The sequence below is a fragment of the Mus caroli genome, unplaced genomic scaffold (assembly GCF_978045245.1).
Source record: "Mus caroli unplaced genomic scaffold, Mus_caroli_1 scaffold_4, whole genome shotgun sequence".
NCBI lineage: Eukaryota > Metazoa > Chordata > Mammalia > Rodentia > Muridae > Mus > Mus caroli.
The window spans coordinates 133,172,705-133,192,446 of NW_028227259.1; the positions used below are offsets into that span (position 1 = coordinate 133,172,705).

The 19,742-nt window shown below is 47.6% G+C and overlaps 1 protein-coding gene across 1 annotated transcript; it reads left to right on the plus strand.

Annotated features, from left to right (window-relative positions):
• Nucleotides 1-14,528: 14,528 nt before the first annotated feature.
• Nucleotides 14,529-18,713, plus strand: Ran (RAN, member RAS oncogene family). Its single transcript, XM_021163026.2, has 7 exons — nt 14,529-14,655; nt 14,905-14,951; nt 15,060-15,144; nt 15,242-15,367; nt 16,420-16,607; nt 16,793-16,963; nt 17,194-18,713. The coding sequence occupies exons 2-7, from the start codon at nt 14,916-14,918 to the stop codon at nt 17,236-17,238; spliced, it is 651 nt and encodes a 216-aa protein (XP_021018685.1). The 5' UTR covers nt 14,529-14,655; nt 14,905-14,915; the 3' UTR covers nt 17,239-18,713.
• Nucleotides 18,714-19,742: the final 1,029 nt, after the last annotated feature.

Below are 19,742 nucleotides of genomic sequence, written 5' to 3' on the forward strand. Positions count from 1 at the left end.
TGGGCGGGTCGTCGCGAGGGGTGGGGAAGTGGGTGTGGTTCCATCTAGGGGCGGGGCCTGGCCTAAAGTCCTCTAGCTGCGTGACTTGACTAGTTAACACACTGTCCGCTCCTTTCTGCAGTTTCGCTCGTTTTGTTTACTTAAAACTTTCGAGAGCTGGGGCTATAGGTCAGTGGTTAGCCTTTGCCTACCATGCCCTAGATTTAAAGCCCAGCAGCGGAAAAAGCAAAATTCTAAATTCACCATTACAGCACACACTGACAGCAAAGGAATTAGAATAAGGTAGGCTCACCCATCATCACCTCTCCTAATCCTGAGAGCTCCACTCCTGGGTCCTCAAAGAAAACCTGCAGGTCCCACCCTGGATGCAGTTCTGGTGGGAGAATAAGGCAAAGCGGTTGCTTTTCTGGTCACTGTGGCAGTCTACCCATCAAAAGCTAAATAAGGGAGGAAGGATTTATCTTGGCTCATGGTCTCAGGGGCTAAAGTTCATTGTGTCAGAAAAGTTATGGCTGCAGATGGCCGCCAATGTTGGGGGAGAGGGGAAAGAGGGGACATTAACCTTAACCCTGCACATTTTGGAGGGACAGGAGACACGACAGGTGTGGTCCAGGCTATAGCCCTCGAGGGTAGATCGTCAGCCACTCACTTTCTACAGTGAGACCACCCTTCCAAAAAGTCCCACAACCTCCCAAAAGCCTGCCACCAGCTGAGAAACAAGTATTCCAACACAGGAGTCTTTGGAAGACACTTCACAGTCAAATCACAACCCAGGAAAGGAGACCCATTAACACCTAACACCAGCAAAGAGGTGTGCATAGGGTAAAGGGTGGGGAAGACCAGAGGTGTGCCCCTCCTGGAGAGCCAATACCCCAGTGATGGTAAAATTTGATTGTCACCAAAGAGATAAGCCTCTGGGCTCCTTTAGGAGGGATTGTCTAGATTAGGGACATTGACAAGAGGACACTCTTCTTAACTGTGGGCAGCACCATCCCATGTTCTGGGGTCCTGATTCAAAAGGAGGAGACAGTGAGCTGAGCGCCAGCATCCATCACTTTCTGCTTCCTGACTGTGGATGCCATGTGACCGGCTACCTCAACCCGCTGACATAACTCTCCTACCATGACAGGCTCCAACTGTGAGCGAAAGTTACCCTATCCAACTTTCTCTCTCTCTCTCTCTCTCTCTCTCTCTCTCTCTCTCTCTCTCTCTCTCTCTCTCTCTCTTTCTCTCTCTCTCTCTCACACACACACACACACACACATTTACTTATGGGTAGCACACATGTAGAGGTGAGAGAACAACTTTCAGGATTTGGTTCTTTTCAACTATGTAGGTTTCTGAGACAGAACTCAGGCCAGGCTTGGTGGGAAATACTTCTAACTGCTGAGCCATCTCACCGGCCCGTGGCTTTCATTCTTAGCGTGTGAGCTACGTCTCTGCAGGATGGGGCACACTTACCAGTACTGTGTCACAAATTTTCGTGGGAGCCTATCCTTAAGTTGGTGTTCCCCAAATATGAACTGAGTTGGACACAGTCTAGGACTAATGCTTCAGGCAGCAAGGCAGATCTGAGAAGAAAAAAGGAAGGAAGGAGGGAAGGAAAGATGAAGGGAGAAGAGGAGAACTTTTTGTTTGTTTTTTTTTGTTTGTTTGTTTTCTGTTTTGTTGGTGGTAGGTTTTGTTTTTATTGTCGTCTTTTATTTTGGTTTTGGATTTGTCTTTTTCGAGACAGGGTTTTCTTTGTGTATTCCTGGCTGTCCTGGAACTAGAGCTGTAGACCAGGCTGGTCTTGAACTCATAGAGATCCACCTTCCTATCTCTCCTGAGTGCTGGGATTAAAGGTGTGTGCCACCATCTCCCGGCCAAGCATGTATATAATTTATAAAAACATTTAAACTCTAAAGAAAGAAGGCTTTAGGTTGTGATGAGGGCAGTCTTGTTTTGCTTTGTTTCTTTGAGACAAAGTCTCCAGGAGCCCAGGCTGGCCTCAAAACCCCTGTGTAGCTGAGGATGACATGAACTTCTGACCCTCCTACATTAGCCTTCTAAATGCTGGGATCTCAGACATATGATACTATGTCTGGGAACAAAAGCAGGTTGAAGGTTACATTTCTATTCTGAGTGGGGGCTCCTACCTGTAGTTACAGGATTTGGAGGCTGAAGCAGGAATGATACAAATTTGAGCCAACACAGACTACATAGTGTGAGACCCTGTTACAACAACAACAACAACAATCTAGTTCTGTATTGTTTCAATGGGAAAATATGCTAAAAAAAAAAAAAAGTATCCAGGTAGCATGGAGACACTGTGGGGACCAAGAGAATGAAATAACTACTAAGTGATCTTTTTTCAAAAAATATTTATTTATATTATTTATATATATGAATACATCATAGCTGTCTTCTGGTAAGAAGAGAACATCAGATCCCATTACAGATGGTTGTGGGCCGCCATGTGGTTGCTGGGAATTGAACTTAGGACCTTTGGAAGAGCAGACAGTGCTGTTAACCACTGAGCCATCTCTCCAGCCCCCACTACTAAGTGATCTTAAAGTTGGGCTTCACATCTGAGACATGTCACCCACGCATATTGTAAACTATTGGGGTTTTTCCTAGTGCTGGGACTTAAACCCAGGCCCTTATTCATGCTGGGTGAACACTTCTCCAGTGAGCTCTATCCCTCCAGCTCTCCAGTGAGCTCTATCCCTCCAGCTCTCCAGTGAGCTCTATCCCTCCAGCTCTCCAGTGAGCTCTATCCCTCCAGCTCTCCAGTGAGCTCTATCCCTCCAGCTCTCCAGTGAGCTCTATCCCTCCAGCTCTCCAGTGAGCTCTATCCCTCCAGCTCTCCAGTGAGCTCTATCCCTCCAGCTCTCCAGTGAGCTCTATCCCTCCAGCTCTCCAGTGAGCTCTATCCCTCCAGCTCTCCAGTGAGCTCTATCCCTCCAGCTCTCCAGTGAGCTCTATCCCTCCAGCTCTCCAGTGAGCTCTATCCCTCCAGCTCTCCAGTGAGCTCTATCCCTCCAGCTCTCCAGTGAGCTCTATCCCTCCAGCTCTCCAGTGAGCTCTATCCCTCCAGCTCTCCAGTGAGCTCTATCCCTCCAGCTCTCCAGTGAGCTCTATCCCTCCAGCTCACCAGTGAGCTCTATCCCTCCAGCTCTCCAGTGAGCTCTATCCCTCCAGCTCTCCAGTGAGCTCTATCCCTCCAGCTCTCCAGTGAGCTCTATCCCTCCAGCTCTCCAGTGAGCTCTATCCCTCCAGCTCTCCAGTGAGCTCTATCCCTCCAGCTCTCCAGTGAGCTCTATCCCTCCAGCTCTCCAGTGAGCTCTATCCCTCCAGCTCTCCAGTGAGCTCTATCCCTCCAGCTCTCCAGTGAGCTCTATCCCTCCAGCTCTCCAGTGAGCTCTATCCCTCCAGCTCTCCAGTGAGCTCTATCCCTCCAGCTCTCCAGTGAGCTCTATCCCTCCAGCTCTCCAGTGAGCTCTATCCCTCCAGCTCACCAGTGAGCTCTATCCCTCCAGCTCTCCAGTGAGCTATATACCTCCAGCTCTTTCTATAGTTTTCCGTTTTTAGACAGGGTCTCATCAGTTGCTCAGATCGGCCTTGAATTTTCTCTGTAGCCCACACAGGCCTTGAATTTGTGATCATTCTGGGTTTACAGGCTTGGATAGGAGTGTGGGAACTCCGTATTGTAAGGGTTGTGTTACATCTGCCGACAGAGATGTTGGTTGTAACCTTCTCTCACTATGAATGGGACCTTTGAGAAGAAAGGACCATTTGCAGTTCAGCTTAATGTGAGATGAAGTCATGACTCAGGGCTCTACTTCAGCAATAGTGTTCCTAGAAGAGGAGAGTCAGAGACAGACATGTAGAGAGATGATACACCAGGATGTGGTGACTGTGTCACTGCAGCCAGGTGGCTACAAACCAAGGGGTGGCCACGAATGCCAGCAACTCAAAAACCCAGGGGGGCAGCTGGGGACATATCCCCAGGAGCCTTCAAAGATAGCATGGCATGCCTACTCCTGGGTTTCAGACTTTCAGAAACATCTCTGGCAGGGCCTGGTGGTGCAGGCATGTCACCCCAGGTTCTCAAAAGACAGGCAGGAGGAACCCAAGTTCCAGTCCAGCCTGGGCTGCAGAGTGAATACAAGGATATTCTGGGAACTTTAATGAGATATTTGTCTTCAAGTGAAGTGTAACAAGATGGATGGCTGGAGAATGTAGCTCAGTAGGAGCGTTTGCCTAGCAACTGTGAGGCCTTGGGATTAATACCAGGGCGGGGTAGGGGATCCATTTCTGTCCTATTAAGGGTCCCAGTTTGTGGTATTTTGTTAAGCCAATGACACCTTGTAATTATCTTATAAATAGCACAGTTATGCTGCACATAGTGGCTGTTGACACAGCTTATTAAGAATCCACTTTCAAAATCAGGCATTGAAAATGTGTCACACATCTTGAAACTAAAAAAGCAAATGTTTGAGATAAATACACACTTGAGCATATGCTAGAAAGAACATATAATAGGATGCTATAGATTCATACACACACACACACACACAGACACACACACTTACATCTCTACCTATGAGCATCCCAGGCCCACCTCAACCTTTAAGAAGTCCTAGAACAGTTTTAGGTTTTCTTCTGGTTATCTCCTCTCCTTTCTTAAGACCAGATTCTTCTAAAGTGACATGGAGCACAGAGGCAAAATACCCAGAAACTGCAAGAGTGTGGACAGATAGTACGCTGCTCTTAAAAGTCCCTCTAGGCTGAGGAACTGCCATCACTCCTAACCCGGGAGGCCAGCTCAGTATGACTGGCATCTCTCACATTCCAAAGGCAAATCTGAGATCAAGGTCCTCCACAGTTGGGGTCTGGGAAAGCCACTTCCCACTCCTGCGTCCTGGTGTGGTGGGAAGGGCAAGAGAGTGCCCTGGGGACTCTTGTGTTGATGAGACACTCTCAGGAAGGCTAGGGACTCACTGTGTAGCTGAGGCTAGCCCCAATTCTCCAGCTTCTGCCCTGAAAGTGTTGGGATTATCACTACACCAGGCTTTCTGAGGACACCTTTTTCTTCTCTTTTATGAGACAGTCTCTGACCCAAACTGGCCTCAAACTCCCTATGTAGTCGAAGATGACCTTGAACTTCCGATCTGGTGCTAGGATTGGAACCCAGGGTTTCCTGCATGCTAGACAAGCGCTCTACCAATTGACCTATAGCCCCACCCACAAGGAACACTTTGATAAGGATGCGGTCCCATTTCCCTATTTGTGAGGCTCTAGCTGGGACCTCATCACTTCTCCAAGGCCCTACCTCTTGATCCAGTCACTCTTGTGGAAGGGGTCAATATGGGAATAAGCAATACACACTGTGCTCATCTGTAGACACAGAAAGCCAGATTGACTCGCATGAGGTCCTGAGTTTAATCCCCAGCATTACCACCAGAAGCAGGCAGAGAAGCAAAAAGCTTGTGCCCATTAGCCTCTTCCAGCCACCTCTGATTCTCCCTAGCTCCTCAGCTCAGTTGCACAGTGGCCTTCACACACCACTCCCTCTCCCTGGAATCTTTTCCTTCCTAAGTCTGCTTGGCACCCTGGCCCCCATCACCTTCTGGGTCCTGTTCCTCCCTTGCTATCTCAGAGATAGTTTGGAGTCACTCCCTGCCCAGCCAGCTCTTTCCTCCTTTCCAATTTAGCAGCCATCGTCCTTAAGACAGCTATCAATTTTTATCCATAGGGACTTGGTCTAGGAGCCACTTGCAATCCTACAGGTACTTAGATCTGAAGATGGTTAGAGCTCTTATATAATAAAAACAATGTCACATTTGCATATAACCCGTGCAGATCCCAAGTTCTTTAAATCCTTAGGCCACTTATTATAGCTCTCACAAGGTACAGAGTATGGAAATAGTTACATAGTAACTATATTATTTAGGAAATAGAAATAAGAGAAGCCCTGTACACATTCAGTAAGGATGCAATGTCCCCTCATACTTTCAACATGCAGTTGGCTAAACCCACAGATGTGAAACCATCCTGTGCGAAGATAGCCGCCTGTGTTTATTTACATATCTAGTTCATTTCTGGTCTGGTTTTGTTTGCTTGCTTATTTTGAGACAACCATCCCTTGAGCTCCCTGCCCAATTTGCAGGCAGCTCCACTAAAGAGTGTTCTCTCTGTTAGCAAGTGTGTAGTACTTGCAAGACTGCAGAGAGGGACAGTTTGGAGGTAACAGCCACTGAAAAAAGTAAAAAGAGTATCAGAGACAATATCAGGGGCTAGCTCAGGTCTAAAGTCAGCTGGGATCCAGTACAGTTGAAGCCACACAGCACACAGATTAGATACAGTTCAGGGAACATTTCGCCTCTGCACAAGCCTAAATCACAAGAGATGAAGCCAGGGTGCCTCAATACACAGATACCTGATATATCTCTGTCTTAGTCAGGGTTTCTATTCCTGCACAAACACCATGACCAAGAAGCAAGTTGGGGAGGAAAGGGTTTATTTGGCTTACACTTCCATGCTGCTGTTCATCACCAAGGAAGTCAGGACTGGAACTCAAGCAGGTCAGGAAGCAGGAGCTGATGCAGAGGCCATGGAGGGATGTTCTTTACTGGCTTGCTTCCCCTGGCTTGCTCAGCCTGCTCTCTTATAGAACCAAGACTACCAGCCCAGAGATGGTCCCACACACAAGGGGCCTTTCCCCCTTGATCACTAATTGAGAAAATGCCTTACAGTTGGATCTCATGGAGGCATTTCCTCAACTGAAGCTCCTTTCTCTGTGATAACTCCAGCTGTGTCAAGTTGACACAAAACTAACCAGTACAATTGACCCCTTGTCAACTTGACACACAAACACATCACTAGTAAGCCTCAACCCTTATATTCTTATTCATCCTCAAGATCTAAATAACTTTAAAAGTCCCACAGTCTTTACATATTCTTAAAATTTCAATTTCTTTAAAATATCCATCTCTCTTAAAATTCAAAGTCTTTTTACAATTAAAAGTCTCTTAACTGTGGGCTCCACTAAAACAGTTTCTTCCTTCAAGAGGGAAAATATCAGGGCACAGTCACAATCAAAAGCAAAAATCAATCTCCAACCGTCCAATGTCTGGGATCCAACTCACGATCTTCTGGGCTCCTCCAAGGGCTTGGGTCACTTCTCCAGCCATGCCCTTTGTAGCACACACGTCGTCCTCTGGGCTCCAGATGCCTGTACTCCACTGCTGCTGCTGCTCTTGGTGGTCATCTCCTGGTGCTGGCATCTCCAAAACACTGCGTGACCCCTTCAGTCCTTGGCCTTCAATTACAACTGGGGCTGCACCTTCACCAATGGCCTTCCATGGCCTCTCACAGTGCCGAGCCTGAGCTGCTGTGTGACCCCTTCATGCCTTCAAAACCAGTACCACCTGGGTGACCCTTACACATTACCAAGTCCCACTGCAGAAGGAGTACAACCTTGCCTATCTCTGGAACACAGCCTCTTTGTGCTTTCAGAAAACACTTCCCAGAAGATGTCACCTCAACGATGCTGGTCTCTTCTTAATCACTGCTAATTTCTTAGCTCCAGCTAACCAGCATCAATAGTCCCAGTAATGCAAAGTTTTTGCTTTAGTAGTTCTGGTATCTTGTTAATCACAGCTGATTCTTCAGCCCCAGCTAACCAGAACTACAAAATCTTCACAATAAAAACAGCAATGGCCCTGAAGAGAGTCTTTAATTTTCCCTCTGAAATTTCACAACCCAGGCCTCCATCCTCTGCACTGTTCTCAACATTATCTTCCAAGCTCCTACACAGAATTCGACAGAGCTCTTAACACCGAATGGATCTTCTGGCCCAAAGTTCCAAAGTCCTTCCACAGTCCTCCCCAAAACATGGTCAGGTTGTCACAGGAATACCCCACTCTGCTGGTACCAATTTGTCTTAGTCAGGGTTTCTATTCCTGCACAAACACCATGACCAAGAAGCAAGTTGGGGAGGAAAGGGTTTATTTGGCTTACACTTCCATGCTGCTGTTCATCACCAAGGAAGTCAGGACTGGAACTCAAGCAGGTCAGGAAGCAGGAGCCGATGCAGAGGCCATGGAGGGATGTTCTTTACTGGCTTGCTTCCCCTGGCTTGCTCAGCCTGCTCTCTTATAGAACCAAGACTACCAGCCCAGAGATGGTCCCACACACAAGGGGCCTTTCCCTCTTGATCACTAATTGAGAAAATGCCTTACAGTTGGATCTCATGGAGGCATTTCCTCAACTGAAGCTCCTTTCTCTGTGATAACTCCAGCTGTGTCAAGTTGACACAAAACTAACCAGTACAATCTCTTTGTTTTGCTTTTTGGGAAAAGTTTTGTGACAAGGCCAAGTGGTCACGTGTTGTGTAGGGCCACACTTTCCCCTTAGAGAAAGCCAAGCATCTGAGAAGTTACTGACACTCATCCCCAGGAGAATAAGATGGGAAATGTCTTACAGTTTTTTACTCCTTTGCTTTTTTTGTTTTGTACTATCAAGGCCAACTGAGGATCTAGTCTTTAGAGGCCAGCAAGTACTTTTGAGACAGGGTTTCTCTGTGTAGCCCTGGCTGTCCTGGAACTCACTCTGTAGACCAGGCTGGCCTCGAACTCAGAAATCCACCTGCCGTTGCCTCCCAAGTGCTGGGATTAAAGGCGTGCGCCACCACTGCCCAGCTTCTTACTCCTTTGCAGCGGCAACAAATTTGACAGAGACTGCGCAAACAGAAAATACTGGTCCTACATTTGATAACTTCGTAATGATATCATCTCTGATTTATAAAAGTTCCAATCGTGTGTGCATTTAGATCACCATCATCTTTTATTTTGATCCCCATGGATGCTGACCAAGTACTTATCCCTGAAGCACCCTCCTGGCTTTGAATCACCGTGCTTCCTACTAGCCCACGGCTCTGCTATTTCTGAGTGCTCACTGTACATTCAGAAGGAGCTGAAGATACAGTTGGTGGTTCAAAGACTACTGAGTGAGGGTGCATTGTGTTCAGGGCTCTGTGGACCAGGCTGTGCAGTGAGAATTTGGGGTCCTTAAAAAAACCAGTTAGGTTATGTGAAAATATTTTTGTTGTAATCCCAGGTGTGAGAAAAGAGGCTTCTTCGCAGCAGGTGGTTATGATCTGCCTCGTGCACTTGCAGGGGAGTGATTTTTTTTCTCCAGCTGCAGATAGTTTTTTTTTTTTTTTTTTTTTTTTGGTTTTTCGAGACAGGGTTTCTCTGTGTAGCCCTGGCTGTCCTGGAACTCACTTTGTAGACTAGGCTGGCCTCGAACTCAGAAATCCGCCTGCCTCTGCCTCCCGAGTGCTGGGATTAAAGGCGTGCGCCACCACGCCCGGCTGCAGATAGTTTAATTCTGAAGATAGTTTAATGGGAGAGCCCTGGGAAGGTCTGAGGAGGCTGTTAGGTCCCTGCTGCTCTTGGTTTCTGTTGTTGCTGTTTGACGATTGGATTGACCTCAAAGAATCTCTCCTAACCAGCAGGAAGTAGTCTTTTTTTTTGTTGGCTGAAAGATATCTATACCCACTTTCCCTTCTAACCTCCTTTCTCTCCTACCTAGTGTTAGGAAGGTTGGGAGGGATTAGGGTGTAATAAGGTTAGAAAGAAGGTAGAGATATAATAATCTAATAAAATGGCTTTAAAAAAAAATCACACCAAGCCAGGCAGTGGTGGTGCATGCCTTTAATCCCAGGACTGGAGAGGCAGAGGCAGGCAGATTTCTGAGTTCGAGGCCAGCCTAGTCTACAGAGTGAGTTCTAGGACAGCCAGGACTACACAGAGAAACCCTATCTCAAAAAACCAACAAAATTAAAAAAAAAAATCACCACAACAATGTGCTGACTATGAAAGACTGGTCCCTTCACTTAGTCTAGTGAGGAGACAGATAACAAATCTGTGAGTCATTTTGCACAGTATTTCCAGTTATGTGCTTTGGGAAGACGAGTAGGTGCTTTGATGGGGAAAGCCTGGGTGTGAGACTGTAACTGGGCCATTCAAGGAGAGGAGCCTGTTAGGCCAGGGGGTGGCGGTTGGGGGGCAGCCTTTAGACAGAGAGTAAGTGCAAAGGCCTCGGAACAAGAGCAAGCTTGGCTTCAATAAGACTCAGAAAGGTCGGGGCTGGGGAGGTGGGACTGCTCTTCCGAAGGTCCTGAGTTCAAATCCCAGCAACCACATGGTGGCTCACAACCACCCGTGATGAGATCTGACGCCCTCTTCTGGTGCATCTGAAGACAGCTACGGTGTACTTACATATAATAATAAATAAATAAATCTTAAAAAAAAAAAAAGACTCAGAAAGGTCATGAAGGCCTCCAAAGAGTAATGGGGAAAGAAGAGGAACAGGGGAGGAGAGAGAGACACGAGGTAGGAGAGGGAGAGTGAGAGTGAGAGGGAGGGAATGGCTGGAGGAGGGTGTGGGATGGGTTGTCCTGTGCCTTTGAAGTCTTTTATTATTATTATTGATTTATTATTATATGTAAGTACATTGTAGCTGTCTTCAGATACCCCAGAAGAGGGCATCAGATCTCACTATGGATGGTTGTGAGCCACCATGTGGTTGCTGGGATTTGAACTCAGGACCTTCGGAAGAGCAATCAGTGCTCTTACCCGCTGAGCCATCTCTCCAGCCTGCCTTTGAAGTTTTAATGGTGGTCACACCAGCACTCCTACAGTATCACTATTCAAGCTGCACATCCAGAAGTTAATTACAAGGACATATTGGACACCATCCGGATGGAGGCTCTGTCAGCTTTCGGCTGCCATCCAACCTATGCCTGGAGATATCACTCTGTGGTAAGAAAGCTTTGAAGCTTTGACACTCACGGGTTTAAAGGATTCAGCCTGGGGTCAGTTAGCTAGTCCATTTCGATGGGCCTGTGGGCAGGCAACAAATCATGGCAGGAACATAGGATAGAAAAACAAACAAACAAACAAACAAACAAAAAACAGAACAAGCAAAACTAAAAAAAAAAAAAAAAAAAAAACCTTAGCTCATGGCCAAAAAGAGAAAGAGAAAAAGACTAGGGCCCCGTAGTTCCTATGATGTGTGTAACTCCCACAACCTCAAGCCCCTCCCTAGGCAACATGGTGTCTTAATGTCTCCACCACATCTCGTTATTGCCAGGCCGAGGTGAAGCCTTTAACACATGGCCTATGAGGGACACTCTATATTCAAGCAACAGCAGGGATGTCCTGCAAAATGAGTGAGCCAACATACACTCTGCAGGTGTCAAGGGACTGCTTAGATTCAAAGACACAAGGGGACCTGAGGACCAAAGCAACAGGGAACTCTGGGATGGGTCCCAGACATGGTGTTGGTGTCACAAATGGGATTAAGTTCTAAAGATTAGGAAACAAAATGAAAAAATGTTAAACTCAGGGTATTGGTCAGGATTCCGAAGTTGTGTAGCCAAATGCCCTTAGATTTAAAAAATACATTTGGGACTGCAGAGGTGACTCAGTCGTTAAGAGCACTACCTACTCTTCCAGAGGACCTGGGTTCAATTCCCAGCACCTACAAGACAGCTCACAACTATTCTGTAATTCCAGTTCCATGGGATCCAACACTATCATACAGACATTCAGGCAAAACTGCTAGTACATAGGAAATAAAAATAAATCATTAAAAAAAAAAAAAGAAATACACACAAAAATTGTGTACCATACACCCTCAAACATTACAGAGGAAGTATCATACATAAACAACAGGTCTTGATTCTTAAAATTTTTTCTTAAATTGATTTCTTAACACACACAGGTATGTGTGTGTGTGTGTGTGTGTAGCATTGTATTAGGACCTTTGGATGGCTTAGGGGATAAAACTGCCATGCCTGACTCCCTGAGTTCAATCCTCAGGACCCATATGATGGAAGGAGAGAATTGGTCTCAGTGTTGTCCTCTGACCTATTCACACACGTGCAAATAAACAGATGCTTAAAACAATGCACTAGTCAGGGTTCTCTAGAGGAACAGAACCAATAAAATGTGTGTGTGTTTTCAAATGGACTACAGAATATGGGTTAGGTGGCCCAACAATGGTTACCTACAAGTTGGAGAACCTGAGGAACCAGGAGCTGTTCGGTCCATAAGGCTGAATGCCCTAGGAATCCCAATGGTCCATGGTGGAAGCTGTAGATGTTGAGTTTGATGTCAGCTGCGTACAACCGCTGCAGCAATGAGAGAGACATACTCAGCAGCAGGAAGGAAGGGGAGGCAGGGTTGCTTTCTCCTAGGACCTCTCTATCTGGACCACTTAGGGAAGATGTTGCCTACCCTGGAGGAGAGTCTTCCTACCTCATTTAATGGCCTCCTGGAAATGCCCTGATGACCTATAGAGAGGCATGTCCCTTAGTTAATTCTACCTTCAACCAAGTATACCACAGATATTAACCAACCCAGATATACTTGTATACCTTAAGAGGAAGAAAGTGGACAATAAGACATATGAAAGAGCAGGCATGTTAGCAACTCCTCTTGCCCCTGTGACCAAAAATACTGGAAAGAATCAAGTGTGGAGAAAGGACTTACCTTGGTTCATGGCGGATACAGTTTATCATAGCAGGATGGCATGGCTTGGGTCTCATTCTATGGTGGTGGGAGCTCACACTACAGGATATACTCTTTAAGGCTGACACACCACCCCATCCTCCAGTCACACACTAGGTCACAAGTCTAAAACAGCACGGTTGGTGGGGAATGAAATGTCCAACACAGGAGAGATCTCAAATTCAAATTATACTAAAGATTTGGGGTTTTAGAAGAAAATACAATTAGCTATTTTTCTCATTGCTATGACAAAAATATTTGATAAAAAGCAACTTTTGGCTAGTTTCTTTTTGGCTCACAATTCCAATGGTACAATTTATTGCATCTGCGGAAGGTGGAAGGCATAATGGTGAGAGTGTGAGGTGGCTGGTTACATTGTATCCACAGTCAGGAAGCAGAGAGAGATCGATGCTGGTCTCCATTTTATTCAGTCTAGGGTACTGCCCAGGTTCAGTTAAACCTCTCTGTGAGTACAAGAGACACACCCTTCACAACCCTAAATCCAGTAGACTAACCATCACAAGCTACAATCCCTTCTGCAACCACAACTTCCCCCCCAAGGCTGTACAAAAAGCCTGTCTATAGCTGTCTCCCGACTCACACCCTAGTACTCATACATGTTAAGTTTTAAAGTTCAGGCTAAGAATAGGTTTGCAGTTCACGTTGGATGGCAAAGAAGATGCTGTAAACCAGGCAGCAGTGGGCAGTCCAGACAGTGCTGGCAGGGAGAGCTGAGCCTATGCCCGCTTGAGTGTATTCTCTTGTTTCCCTCGGCTTCTTAGGATGAGGTTCTTTGTAAGTTCTAAGCGAGGGCCAGTTAGTAACACAAACCAGGCCACCAGATGATGCGTTTCTGCAGGCTGGTTGCCAGGACAAGTAACTTCATGATAAGTTCTCTAGGGGAGAGGGTCACTGGTGACCTCACCACCCAACACCAGGTGCTACATTGTATCAACAATCTACCAAACTGGAACTAGGCGGGTTGACCGTTTTTCTCCTAAACTGTTTGATATCCACCTCCTGTTATATCCTGTTGAATACAGCTCACAGCATAGCCCCTTGTAGCCGACTTGTTACATATACTCCAAAATATAGTAACTTTGTATTTATATAAATATGTAACTGACGTTCCATTAAACATACTATGTTAACGTTATGTTATAGTTTTTGTGCACACTTTCCCACCTGTCTTCTACCTAAGTTGCCCAGGCTAGCCTTGGAACCCTAAGGCCTGTGCTGGCTCCTTTTAGATTGCATAGAACAAAGTAACAGCAGGACCCCCAAGCTCTGGCCATCAGAGATACATTTTCCATTTCCCCAGCAGCATCTGTATTTGCTGGTCAATTGCTGCTCAGGAGGGAGCCAGGGTAGGGTATCTTCTGCGAAACAGATTACTCAGACCATGCAACAGAGGAAGGGCCCTGGGGTGCTGAACGCCTGGACTAACTGCATCCGGTCCCATCCTCAGCCAGGAAGGCCAGGCTGTGTCCATGCCGGACACGCATGGCTGACGCAAGCCGGGCCTCGGGCGCGCGCACCCTCATTCATTTCCTCCATTCATTCTGCAGACGGCGGTCGCGCGCACTCAGCGATCGCCCGCCCGCGAGATCCCCGGTGCCTGTGGACACAGGCCTTGAGGACGAAGGTCGGGCGGTGCCCGCTGAGCGGCAGCGAGCGACCGAGAAGCAGCACCCGCCTTTCCCGCCCACGAGGCCCCCGGCTAGGCCGCCGCCCGCGTGACGCGCGGCCTCCCGCAGCCAGCGCATGCGCGCGGCAGCCCGCGCTCAGCGCCGGCTCCCGCTGGCCCTTCCCGGTCTGTGTGCGTGCGCGTCCCCGCTCGGACGGCCCACGTGACCCGCCGCCCTTCTCCCGCCCTGGGCGCTCCCAGGGCCCCCGGCCGAGTCGGACGATTCCAGCGGACGTGCGCGTGCACGCGCGCCGCGTGGTTGGGCGCGGCGCCGTTGCTCCGCCTCCTTCCCGGCTCCTCCCCCCCTCCGCGCGCCGGCGTCCGCTGCGTCTCCGGCATTTGAATCGCGCTTCCGCCATCTTTCCAGCTCCAGTCGGACAGGCGCGGAGACTCTTCTGGAAGGTAGCGTCGAGGCCGGGAGGGTGCGGGCGCGGGCGCCGGCGGCGACCGGAGGGTTTGGGTGTCCTTCGGGAGGGCGCGAGGCGGCGCCGGCGACGAGGCGAGGCGAGGCGGACGGGCAGCGCCCTGGGCTTTTTCAGCCCGCTTCCCTTCCCCCCACCGTCTCACGCCGCGTCCCCGCCTTCCCGCGCGCTCTTCCCGGCCGCGGCCTTTGTGGGGCGCACGTGCCGCAGCCGCTCTCTCTCCCCGCAGGATCCGCCGCGATGGCCGCCCAGGGAGAGCCGCAGGTCCAGTTCAAGGTGCGTGTGCGGCCGGATGGGGACCCTCGGGGGGCGAGCGAGCGGGGAGGTCGGGAGGGGACGGCATGGCGGGGACCGCTCACGCCGCCGCCTCGTCTCTTAATCTAGCTCGTCCTGGTGGGCGACGGCGGCACCGGGAAGACAACCTTCGTGAAGCGCCACTTGACGGGCGAGTTTGAGAAGAAGTATGTAGGTAGGTGCGGCCGTGGGTGCTGCAGGGCAGCGAGGCCCCCGGGGGAAGGCGGCGGGCAGTGCACGGCTGACCCCCTCTGCCGCCCTGTTCCCCGCAGCCACCCTGGGCGTGGAGGTGCACCCGCTCGTCTTCCATACCAACAGAGGACCCATCAAGTTCAACGTGTGGGACACGGCCGGCCAGGAGAAGTTCGGGGGCCTGCGCGATGGCTACTACATCCAAGGTGAGGGGGGCCTTGCGGAAGTGGGCCCCGGCCCTCGGACATGTGCTTGGGGTGTGAGCGGGAGAGCCAGCCGTTGCCGGGTGACTAAGGAGGGGGGACAGAAATGAGAGACAAGACAGATCGCTTTGGAGGGAGGCGACCTCGTTGGAGTGGATAGGAGATGGTTTTTTGTTTTTTTTTTTTCCTTCTTTTATAAGAATCGTCCGTGGTGTCGTTTGATCATATGCTGTGTCATGCTAGGCATTGATTTGGGGCAAACTGTGTGGCTTCAGAACTTAGTAGGAGACTAAGCTATTGGGAAAGCTCCCGGGTCACTTTTTGGTTTTCGAAACTTGAATTAAGGGCTACACGCAGTAGTTTACCCGTGATTATTCCCATCACTAAAATAAGTAGTGAGAGCATTTGCCCCAAGATACTAAACCTCTAGCCCCTCCTGGAGCCAGGCCCTCTCTCACACGTGAAGCCTGCCGCCTCATGGAAACTGTACTTTTACTTTTCGCCTTGAAAGTGATTCAGAAAGCTTAGGGGGGGAAAGAGCCTGTTGGTGTTTAAAGACGAATGAATATCCTTGTGATCTTACTAGCATGATGAGAAAATGAGTTCTTTGGCTTCTTAGCATGTAAAGGCAAAGGGATGTTTATTCCCTGGGTTAACTTTTTCACCAAAAAAATTCGGATGTTCACGTGCTGCCTCTTAAACGGTATCCTCAGCATCCCTGCAGGGTAGGTTATAAAAACCTGGGCTCAGATTTTAGAAGTCTGGTGTTTTAACTTTGATGAACTTTGATGGGCCAGCAGTCGGTAGTTAGTGATTAGGTGCCTTGAGGAGGAGGAAGAAGGTAGTTGATACAGTGAATTGGTCTTGATTTTGGAGTTTTCATTTGAAGAGGAATTGGAGTCAGTGTGTGCCATGTTTTACCGTCTAACTCTTTAGTGGGGGATGGGGAGGACTTTTGAATGGAGTGGGTTGATGGGTGATCCAGAGTCAGGCCCAAGATGATGACTGAGTCCTGCAGTAGACTAAGACACTCCAATGTCTCTAATGTTTTTCAGCCCAGTGTGCCATTATAATGTTTGATGTAACCTCAAGAGTTACTTACAAGAATGTACCTAACTGGCATAGAGATCTGGTACGAGTGTGTGAAAACATCCCCATTGTATTGTGTGGCAACAAAGTGGATATTAAAGACAGGAAAGTGAAGGCAAAATCTATTGTCTTCCACCGGAAGAAGAATCTTCAGGTACGTTCCTAATTTCTCGAATCATTCTTAGAGAAGATTGTATATAAGGTACCTGTATATGTTCTATATTAAAAATTGGTCAGAGTGTTTTAATGTGGATTATAAAATGTCTTTGTTTAGAATGTCCTGGAATGGAGATTATTAATAGAATCTTTAAGCATACATTCCTTTTTGTTTTAAAACAGTACTATGACATTTCTGCCAAAAGTAACTACAACTTTGAAAAGCCTTTCCTCTGGCTGGCCAGAAAGCTCATTGGAGATCCTAACTTGGAGTTTGTTGCCATGCCTGCTCTTGCCCCACCTGAGGTGGTCATGGACCCAGCTTTGGCAGCACAGTACGAGCATGATTTAGAGGTATTTGTTCTTCTTTTTTTTACGGTGTTTTGTTTTCGTGTGTGTCTGCACTTTGCCTAGTTTCTGCAGAGGTTGGCATTGGATCTGCCCAGACGTGTGGGGTGCTAGGAATCAAACCCAGGTCCTTAAAAGAGCTGGCTGTGCGCACTTAACCAGCCCTGGTGGTGCTCAGCCTGACTTGGTCATGGTAGTTCTGATCTGCACTGTTTTGTTTTTGTTCCTTGCTCCAGGTTGCTCAGACGACTGCTCTCCCAGACGAGGATGATGACCTGTGAGAAAGTGAAGCTGGAGCCCTGCGTCAGAAGTCTAGTTTTATAGGCAACTGTCCTGTGATGTCAGCGGTGCAGCGCGTGTGCCACCTTATTTAGCTAAGCAGATCGTGTACTTCATTGGGATGCTGAAGGAGATGAATGGGCTTGGAGTGAATGTGGCAGTTAGACACACCTTCATGTTTTGGACTTGCATATTTAGCTGTTTGGAACAGAGTTGTTTCCTTTCTGAATTTCAAAGATAAGACTGCTGCAGTCCCATCGCAACATCCAGTGGGGAAATCTTGTTTGTTACTGTCATTCCCATTCTTTTCGTTTAGAATCAGAATAAAGTTGTATTTCAAATAATCTAAACAAGTGAATCATCCCTTGTTTATTAAAGCCACTAACACGAGGGAGCTTGTGCCATATTATAGTTTAAAATGCTTCTGCTATTACCTGAGGTCTATTCAGTTATGTTCTCCTTGTGCCTACCTTCATAAACATTTAGATTGTCTGTGATTCAGCTAGGATGATATCTGCCCTACCTGCATTTAGCCAGGTAGTTTAACCTAAGAGAAGACCTTGTGTAAAGCTACAGATTTAAGTATGTACGCATCAGATGTTTAAGGATTGCAGTTGACAATTTCTGTAACCTAGGCCTTCAGAAGTTAGAACTGCAGTTGACGGAAGCTTGAGGGTTTTCTGAGATGGACTACATTTCGTCATTTCCATGTCTAATGTTGGTTCTCTAAGATGTCCTCTGCTTTCAAATAGTGGCTCCTATATTGAGTGGTAGTCTCAGGAGGTAGAGGCAGGAGGATCTCTTGAGTTTGCCCCCAACCTTACTCTACAGAGCAAGTTCCAGGACTGAGAGACCCGTCTCAAAAAATTCATGGTAAGCTGTTACAGCAGCTGATCTTTTTTTTCTCTCAAAGGGTTTATATGGTTGTGCAGGAGAGGAAATGCCAGGGGTACTGCCACTGAGGGGTAGGGTGGGCTTCTCTGATGTGATAGTGTTGAGACTTAGGTGTGTGATCCCGGCACAACTGTGTTGCTCAGATGTATTTACAGCAAGCCGTTCTGTGTGCTCTGCTGGTCCAGTCTACCAAAGTTTCTAGAAGGGTGGATACCTTCATATAGTTGTTGGTGTTTGTTTGTTTGTTTTTCTCCCCCAAAGAAGGTAGATAAATACAATGGGGAAGATGAAAGGAACTCCTACTGCGCACTAGCCAGCAGACTGATTGCAAGACTCAAATTTGATGTATATGCTATGCTATAATCAGGTGAAGACCCTCTCCCCTGACTGGGATGAAACCTCATTTAGATGTCTTGAATTAATACATTGTGTGTAAACCTGGTATAGAATGTAGAACCTTTATGACTTTCTGATTTTTGTAACAGTTAAATGTGGGAGCTGCTTACGTGTGTTTAACCAGAGTGCAGAGATTTACATTATTTATTGGAAGAACTTAAATATATATCATTTCTGCTTTGCCTCAGTTTTCTGAGTCATCTCTAGTATTTGCTGTAGGAGTTGTGAATAACTTTTTTAAGATTTGAGGTTTGGTCTGCCAAATAGCGAGTTCTCTCCAGTTTTTACAAGTAGGGGAAATCTCCCCCTCCCTTAAAAAAAGCATCCTTGAGTAGATGGCTCCTTACTAATCATTTATTACCCAGCAGTTATGGCTGATTGAAGCAATGTCACCAACGGAGAAGCTGGGGTCTGGCATTTGAGAAACAGCTTTATTCTGTGGGCTTTGGATTTATTGGATTTTTTTTTAAAAAAAAAAATTTATGTATATGAGTACACTAGCTGGTCAGACACACCAGAAGAGGGCATCTGATCTTATTACAGATGGTTATGAGCCACCATGTGGTTGCTGGGAATTGAACTCTGGAAGAGCAGTCAGTGCACTTAACAGCTGAGCTATCTCTAGCCCCCATTTTTTGTTTTTAATCAGTTTACATCCTGATTGAAACCCTCACGTCAGAGAAGGTGAAGGCCCCCACCCCCTTAAGTACCAACCCTCCCTGCTACATAGAGTCACTGGACTAAGCACATCTCCCACTGGCCGGACAAAGCAGCCCAGCTAGGGGATAGTGATCCAAGGGCAGGCAAGACTCAATCCCCCCTCCAATTGTTAGGGAATCCACATGAAGACCCAAGATACACAATTGTTACATATGTGTAAGGGGCCTAGGTCCAGCCCACACATGCTCTTTGGTTGGTGGTTCAGTCTCTGAGTCCCCATGGGCCCAGGTTAGTTTACTTTGTAGGTCTGAGGTGATCCCTTCAGCTCCCTCAGCCACTTGCATAAGACTCCCCTAGCTCCACCTGCTGTTTGACTGTGGGTCTCTGCATGTTTCCATCTTGCTAGATGAAGCTTCTCAGAAGACAAGTTAACTCAGGCTCCTGTCTGCAAGCATAGAAGAGTGTCATCAGCAGTGTCCCTAGTTGGCTCTTGTGGGATGGGTTTCAAGTTGGGCCAGTCATTAGTAGGCTGTTCCCTCAGTTTCTGTGGATCGCT